Source organism: Centruroides sculpturatus, unplaced genomic scaffold, assembly GCF_000671375.1.
Source record: "Centruroides sculpturatus isolate CEXI.00-Female unplaced genomic scaffold, Cexi_2.0 scaffold2460, whole genome shotgun sequence".
Classification (NCBI taxonomy): domain Eukaryota; kingdom Metazoa; phylum Arthropoda; class Arachnida; order Scorpiones; family Buthidae; genus Centruroides; species Centruroides sculpturatus.
The window spans coordinates 25,508-34,026 of NW_019386675.1; the positions used below are offsets into that span (position 1 = coordinate 25,508).

Sequence of the window (8,519 nt, forward strand, 5' to 3'; positions counted from 1 at the left end):
AGAGTATAATCCTAGGAAGGGAGATATTAGAAAGGTTGTGGCTGATGTGATCATCGCAAAAATGTGAACGTCTGATGTTTAGTGTCACCTTCCTGTAAGCCTAGAAGTTTGACAATGGCATTTGGAATGTCAGTGGAATCAGGCTTGACATTCCAAATGCCATTGTCAAACTTCTAGGCTTACAGGAAGGTGACGCTGAATGTCAGACATTCACGTTTTTGTGATGAAAACGTCGGTCACAACCTCTCTATTATCTCAAAACAAAGTTAATTAAATGAAGTTGTTTATTGTATTATTTGTTGGTTATTGTACTGTTTGTTGTAAAAACTTAAAAGCAGCAGCAACACATACACTTCCTGCTTTATTTTTTAGATGCACTTTGAGTACATGTGTCCTAGTGTTCACACATTCATTAAATAGCTTGGAGCTAATCACAAAAAATAATTGCAGCACTAACAATTGAGCCTTGTTTGTTTCATGTAAAAAGTGTACACTTTGATATCAATTTGATGCTATTCTTTGATTTGTCAGTGCAATGCTGTTTTTTCATCAGTATAGTGTCTGAGTGTACACTTTTCTACACTAACTCAAAAGTCAGTATAAGACAAAATATTGTATCCTCATTGATCAAGAAAGATAAAGTAAAGAAGAGCACTGAAAATCAGAGCTGTGGAGTCAGTACACAAATATTTTAACTCTGACTCCAATTTCTCAGTTTATGGTCCTTCAACTCTGACCTCTATTTTTATATCAATATAGGATATAAATAATAAATATACTAATTTCATAAGTATCCCTGTGGAATTAGTATATAAATATACACTACAGTAGAGCATTGATTATCCGAAACAATTTGGAACTGGGGTTGTTTGGATAATTGATTTTTCAGATAACCGATTATGTACCAAAAAATATATTAACCTATCCCATGTTGAAATTTGTTCAAATCCTGGCGCATCCTTAAGTACCCTCTCATAGTTGTGCCAGTGCTACCAGCTAAAACATGTACACCAACAAAAATAATATTGGAGTAGCTCAAATATTGCAGTGCCACAGCACTAGTGGAAATTTAAATTTGCTGACTGGAACGCTTTTGGTTAACCAATGTTTCAGTTTTGGTTGATCGATATTCAGATAATCGATGCTCTACTGTAATTATATACTTTATATATCAATTGAATGAATGCAACATGTAAGACAATTGAGATAAAAATATATGGCCAGGACAAAATAATCATTACAAAATATCTTTAAAAAAAATTCCTCAAAGATAATATTAGGTCAGTCCATAAGTTCGTGGGTATTTTATGACCTTGTTTTGCTGTTAAAAATGCCAGTCTAATGTGATACTTTTTACACTGAAGTGTTAAATTGGATCTCATTCATATAATACTGTTCAGAATTGGGAACATTTCAGTTGTTTATTTTCGTTAAAATGGAAGTAACAGATGAATATAAGAGACATGTTTTATACTTTTTATTTTTAAGTGATGAGAATGCTACAAATGCAGCCAAAAAATTAAATACTGTTCATAATCAAACTGTAATTAGTGTAAGGACTGCGCAGAAGTGGTTTGAAAGATTTAGAAATAATGATTTTAGTGTGGAGGATAAGGCTCGTACTGGAAGACCCGTTGACTTTGATGATGATGCTCTCTCTGCACTAGTTGAAGCAGAACCATCTTTAACAGTTGATGAAATTGCGGAACGTTTAAATTCATCCCATGGAACTGTTCATAGACATCTACAACAAATCGGAAAAGTTTCAAAGCTAGGAAAATGGATACCACATGAACTGTCAATAGCTAACTGACAACAACGTCAACTGCTCAACTCCAAAGCTTCAACTGGGAAATTTTACCTCATCCACCATATTTGCCAGATATTGCTCCCAGTGATTATCATCTTTTTCGGAGTTTGCAGAATTTTTTAAAAGGAAAAACTTTTGAGGATGAGAACAATGTAAAAAAGGCTATTTCTGAATATTTTGATTCAAAACCGAAATCATTTTACAAAGACGAGATTAAAAAGCTACCATCAAGATGGCAAGAAATTGTACAAAATAATGGTGAATACATTATAGATTGAAATAAGATTTAATTAAAATTTTTTGTTGCTTTTTTTGTATATAAAAATGCGCACGAACTTATGGACTGACCTGATACATACAAATGTGTCTTTATTCCAATACAGTCCTTTCAAATGCACATTTGAAGAATTAACAATTTCATGGCGGAGTCGACCTTTATAGGCTGCTCGTCTGCCTCTAAATGTAAAACAGTTAATAGTATCCGTTCCAATATCCCTCAAATGTATTTTTAATTTTATATGAAGTGCCACCACCAGAGGGATATTTTATCTGTTTTACATTTAGAGGCAGACGAGCAGCCTATAAAGGTCGACTCCACCATGAAATTGTTAATTCCTCAAATGTGCGTTTGAAAGGACTGGATTGGAATAAAGACACATTTGTATGTACAGTAGAGCATCGATTATCTGACTCAATTGGGGACTCGGGTTGGTCGGATAACTGAAAAAAATCAGATAACCAAAAAGAATGAAAAAAAAAACATTATTAGTATAGTATATTAGTATATTCCATGTAATTAGTACATTAGTATATCACTGTTAACCTACTTCGTGTTGAATTTTCATCAATGTTAAGCCTAACAAAATTTTAAAAAAAATAATAATCGTCACTATTGTATCGTTAAAAATTATCTTTGAATTATTTTATTGCTCACAAAATAAATAACCACTCATAATTAGAAAATTAAGTCTCATTTAAATACTGGCCTCCCTTCAATGGTCGAGCCGTAGATGCCAGTTAAAACATGCAAAAATTTAACAAAAATAATATTAAAGTAGCCACGACATAGCCAAATATTGTAGTGCCACATCACTAGCGGACATTTGAAATTTGCTGACTAGAACAGTCGGTTAACCAATGTGACAGTTAATTGGGGGTCGGATAATCGATGCTCTACTCTATTATCTTTGAGGAATCTTTTTAAAGATTGTTTGTAATGATGTAAGACAATTCATTACTGTCAACATAAATCATCAAACTACTTTTTAGAAAAATAACCTGTTAAAGTTTAGAGTCAGCCCATTTTTACCGACTCCAATTCCATAGTCCTGGATCATACACACCTAGCAATACTGCATGAAAATGGAAATAGGTGTTTCAGAATGCTAATGCAACCAACAGCCAAACAAAAAGTGTTAAAGGATAGTTTAAAAAAACAAGAAAAAGACTTTAAATGTCTTTTCTGGATAACCTAACCCTAAGATCTCTTTTCCACTAAGCATGCATTGGATAAACTGGAAAGGCGCATTTGTTAATTTCATAAACTAAGAATTTTTTTCAGAGATATAATTTTAGTCATTAAACTTAAATCAAAACATAGTATCAATTCAGAAAACATCAAATCATTACTAATTTTCTTGCTAATAGTTATTTACAGAATTTTCAGGAAAGTGGCTCATACAAATTTCAGTCTTTGACTATACAACACTGGATTGAATATTTTTACTTTTACATCAATGCTGCTGATGTTCAAGGATTTATTAACTAATGTACATTTAGCACAAGTCTACTTTAAAACAAATAAATTGTTTTCTTTATGGAAAATTTAACATATTTTCTTTATTTAATTTTTTAAATGCTATATTATTTTAGTTTATTCATTCAATAAAATATTTAAATTAATAAACTAAATGACTTACAGGTACTTTGGATGGTCTTGGATTTGGATCTGAAGTGGTGGTTTCATTCTCCATGGCTAACTAAATAGGCTTGCATAAAATTAATTTTTTAAATTAAATGCAGATATAGAATAAAAAATAAATATATACATATGTTTAAAATAAATAAATACAATGGGTGATCAGTTAACGAACATAATCCGTTCCAAGACTTTGTTCATTTATCCGAATTGTTCGTTAACCGATTATCGATTTACCATAGGTTTTTATGGGAATTTGATTAATTCATTCCGAAGACTCCAAAAAATAAAAAAAATATATATTTTTTTTACTACGTTTATTTATATGTAATAGTAAAAAAATATATATATGCAGTCTTGCATTTTTATTAGTCATGTTTTTTCCATTTGTGGGGGTTAAAGATCTGTCTAATGTCAATTGTTTTTCTCTTTTCTTCAGGATTTTTTGGAAGTAATTAATAGTATTATAATTTTAGAGATCCCCAATCCCATTAACCTTATTCTGGTTTGGATGCCACTTGGATGATCTGACATCCTCCCACTTCTTCAAAAGATCTTTAGTAACAGATGTTACATTGGTCTCTTTCGTCTTCCTCTTTTTCAAAAGAAAACACATCTCGCTGAGTTTTTTGGTATTCTTCATNTATATATAATTTATATATAATACTGTACAGACGATAGTAATCTCTCCGTAGCGTGGTGCTTGACAGCGGAATATAGTTCGGTTGCCCAATGACGTTTTACGTAATTATAGGAGTTTTTTACGGATACCGCCGCAATTTTTTCACCGTCTTATAAGAATCATAATTATAGGAACCCATCTTATAGGGGGGTCTACTGTATGTGTCCCAGTGTTCACACATTCATTAAATAGCTTGGAGCTAATCACAAAAAATAATTGCAGCACTAACAATTGAGCCTTGTTTGTTTCATGTAAAAAGTGTACACTTTGATATCAATTTGATGCTATTCTTTGATTTGTCAGTGCAATGCTGTTTTTTCATCAGTATAGTGTCTGAGTGTACACTTTTCTACACTAACTCAAAAGTCAGTATAAGACAAAATATTGTATCCTCATTGATCAACAAAAAGATAAAGTAAACAAGAGCCCTGAAAATCAGAGCTGTAAAGTCAGTACACAAATATTTTAGCTCTGACTCCAATTTCTCAGTTTATGGTCCTTCAACTCTGACCTCTATTTTTATATCAATATAGGATATAAATAATAAATATACTAATTTCATAAGTATTCCTGTGGAATTAGTATATAAATATATGCTACAGTAGAGCATTGATTATCCGAAACAATTTGGAAGTGGGGTTGTTTGGATAATTGATTTTTCAGATAACCGATTATGTACAAAAAATATATTAACCTATCCCATGTTGAAATTTGTTCAAATCCTGGCGCATCCTTAAGTACCCTCTCATGGTTGTGCTAGTGCTACCAGCTAAAACATGTACACCAACAAAAATAATATTGGAGTAGCTCAAATATTGAGTGCCACAGCACTAGTGGAAATTTAAATTTGCCGACTGGAATGCTTTTGGTTAACCAATGTTTCAGTTTCAGTTGATCGATATTCAGATAATCGATGCTCTACTGTAATTATATACTTTCTATATCAATTGAATGAATGCAACATGTAAGACAATAGAGATAAAAATATATGGCCAGGACAAAATAATCTTTACAAAATATCTTTAAAAAAGATTCCTCAAAGATAATACATACAAATGTGTCTTTATTCCAATCCAGTCCTTTCAAATGCACATTTGAGGAATTAACAATTTCATGGCGGAGTCGACCTGTATAGGCTGCTCGTCTGCCTCTAAATGTAAAACAGTTAAAATATCCCTCAAATGTATTTTAAATTTTATATAAAGTGCCACCACCAGAGGGATATTTTATCTGTTTTATATTTAGAGGCAGATGAGCAGACTATAAAAATCGACTCCACCAAGAAATTGTTAATTTCTCAAATATGCATTTGAAAGGAATGGATTGGAATAAAGACACATTTGTATGTACAGTAGAGCATCCAACTCAATTGGGGACTCGGGTTGGTCGGATAACTGAAAAAAATCGGATAACCGAAAAGAATGAAAAAAAAATACATTATTAGTATAGTACATTAGTATATCCCATGTAATTAGTATATTAGTATATCACTGTTAACCTACTTCGTGTTGAATTTTCATCAATGTTAAGCCTAACAAAATTTTTTAAAAAATAATAATCGTCGCTATTGTATCGTTAAAAATTATCTTTCAATTATTTTATTGCTCACAAAACAAATAACCACTCATAATTAGAAAATTAAGTCTTGTTTAAATACTGGCCTCCCTTCAATGGTCGAGCCGTAGATGCCAGTTAAAACATGCAAAAATTTAACAAAAATAATATTAAAGTAGCCAAGACATTGCCAAATATTGTAGCGCCACATCACTAGTGGACATTTGAAATTTGCTGACTAGAACAGTCGGTTAACCGATGTGACAGTTAATCGGGGGTCGGATAATCGATGCTCTACTGTATTATCTTTGAGGAATCTTTTTAAAGATTGTTTGTAATGATGTAAGACAATTCATTACTGTCAGCATAAATCATCAAACTACTTTTTAGAACAATAACCTGTTAAAGTTTAGAGTCAGCCCATTTTTACTGACTCCAATTCCATAGTCCTAAATCATACACACCTAGCAAAACTGCATGAAAATGGAAATAGGTGTTTCAGGATGCTAATGCAACCAACAGCCAAACAAAAAGTGTTAAAGGATAGTTTAAAAAAACAATAAAAAGACTTTAAAAGTCTTTTCTGGATAACCTAATCCTAAGATCTCAATTCCACTAAGCATGCATTGGATAAACTGAAAAGGTGCATTTGTTAATTTCATAAGCTAAGAATTTTTTTCAGAGATATAATTTTAGTCATTAAACTTAAATCAAAACATAGTATCAATTCAGAAAACATCAAATTATTACTAATTTTCTTGCTAATAGTTATTTACAGAATTTTCAGGAAAGTGACGCATACAAATTTCAGTTTTTGACTATACAACACTGGATTGAATCTTTTTACTTTTACATCAATGCTGCTGCTGTTCAAGGATTTATTAACTAATATACATTTAGCACAAGTCTACTTTAAAAAAAATATATTGTTTTCTTTATGGAAAATTTAACATATTTTCTTTATTTAATTTTTTAAATGCTATATTATTTTAGTTAATTCATTCAATAAAATATTTAAATTAATAAACTAAATGACTTACAGGTACTTTGGATGGTCTTGGATTTGGATCTGAAGTGGTGGTTTCATTCTCCATGGCTAACTAAATAGGCTTGCATAAAATTAATTTTTTAAATTAAATGCAGATATAGAATAAAAAATAAATATATACATATGTTTAAAATAAATAAATACAATGGGTGATCAGTTAACGAACATAATCCGTTCCAAGACTTTGTTCATTTATCCGAATTGTTCGTTAACCGATTATCGATTTACCATAGGTTTTTATGGGAATTTGATTAATTCATTCCGAAGACTCCAAAAAATAAAAAAAATATATATTTTTTTTACTACGTTTATTTATATGTAATAGTAAAAAAATATATATATGCAGTCTTGCATTTTTATTAGTCATGTTTTTTCCATTTGTGGGGGTTAAAGATCTGTCTAATGTCAATTGTTTTTCTCTTTTCTTCAGGATTTTTTGGAAGTAATTAATAGTATTATAATTTTAGAGATCCCCAATCCCATTAACCTTATTCTGGTTTGGATGCCACTTGGATGATCTGACATCCTCCCACTTCTTCAAAAGATCTTTAGTAACAGATGTTACATTGGTCTCTTTCGTCTTCCTCTTTTTCAAAAGAAAACACATCTCGCTGAGTTTTTTGGTATTCTTCATTTGAGAGTTCTTGGAGTTCTTCTGTCGTCAGANGATGATTAACTTTCGGAAAATCGATGCTCTACTGTATTTTCAATCAATCATTTATTTGATATGGCTTTTTGTTTTTACAAAGGGGGTACAAAAACTTTAAAGACATTATAAGTACAAACACTATAATAATTATCACTATCCAGGTACAGTTATGTGAGTTGAATTTAAAAAACTATTTTAATACATTTACTAAATAAAAATATTTATACAGTTTAAATAATGTTATAGAACTTAAATTATGATCGTGCAAAGAATTAATATTGAAATCAGTTAACAAAAAATTATTTTTTAAATGTTCAGTATACAGTAATACCCCGAACTTACGCGATAGATGGGGCCGAGCGATAACTGCGTAAGTCGAATTCACGTAAGTTGGGGTATAATTTCACAATTTGTGTAAAATCCAAGTAGGATGTATGTAAGCTAATAAATGTTCTCGTTAATCTTATCTTGTCTTTTGATTCGTTCATGGTTACAAGAAATCACCACATAGAGTCTCTCAAGGCTCTATAGATATAACAAATACAGAAATAAATAACACAAAATAAATTGTAGCTATGTGTCGATTCCACGCAATACGTCCAAACATGTAAGCTGAAAAATATTGTGGGGGAGTGAGTAATCAAGAGTTGTGTGGCACTCAAACAAAAGATGAATCAATGAGATTTGAAAATTGTGTAACTCTGGGTTCGCGTAAGTCGGGGTAGTGTAAGTCGAGGTATTACTGTATTCACAATATACAAACGATTTTTAACATTTTCAAAGTAAAGATTACAAAAGGAACAATTAGAACAAGGTTAGTTATTGACAAGACTATGTCTTGTTTATAAAATTGTACTG

General features: G+C 31.0%; 1 protein-coding gene across 1 annotated transcript in view; it reads right to left on the bottom strand.

Annotated features, from left to right (window-relative positions):
- Nucleotides 1-3,884, bottom strand: part of LOC111615543 (GRIP and coiled-coil domain-containing protein 2-like) — a 26,840-nt gene extending 22,956 nt beyond the window's left edge. The window contains exon 1 of the mRNA XM_023356950.1: nucleotides 3,730-3,884. Within this exon, the coding sequence (XP_023212718.1) occupies nucleotides 3,730-3,783 (54 nt within the window). The 5' untranslated portion in view covers nucleotides 3,784-3,884. The remainder of the gene's footprint in view (nucleotides 1-3,729) is intronic.
- Between the last annotated feature and the right edge of the window lie 4,635 nt (nucleotides 3,885-8,519).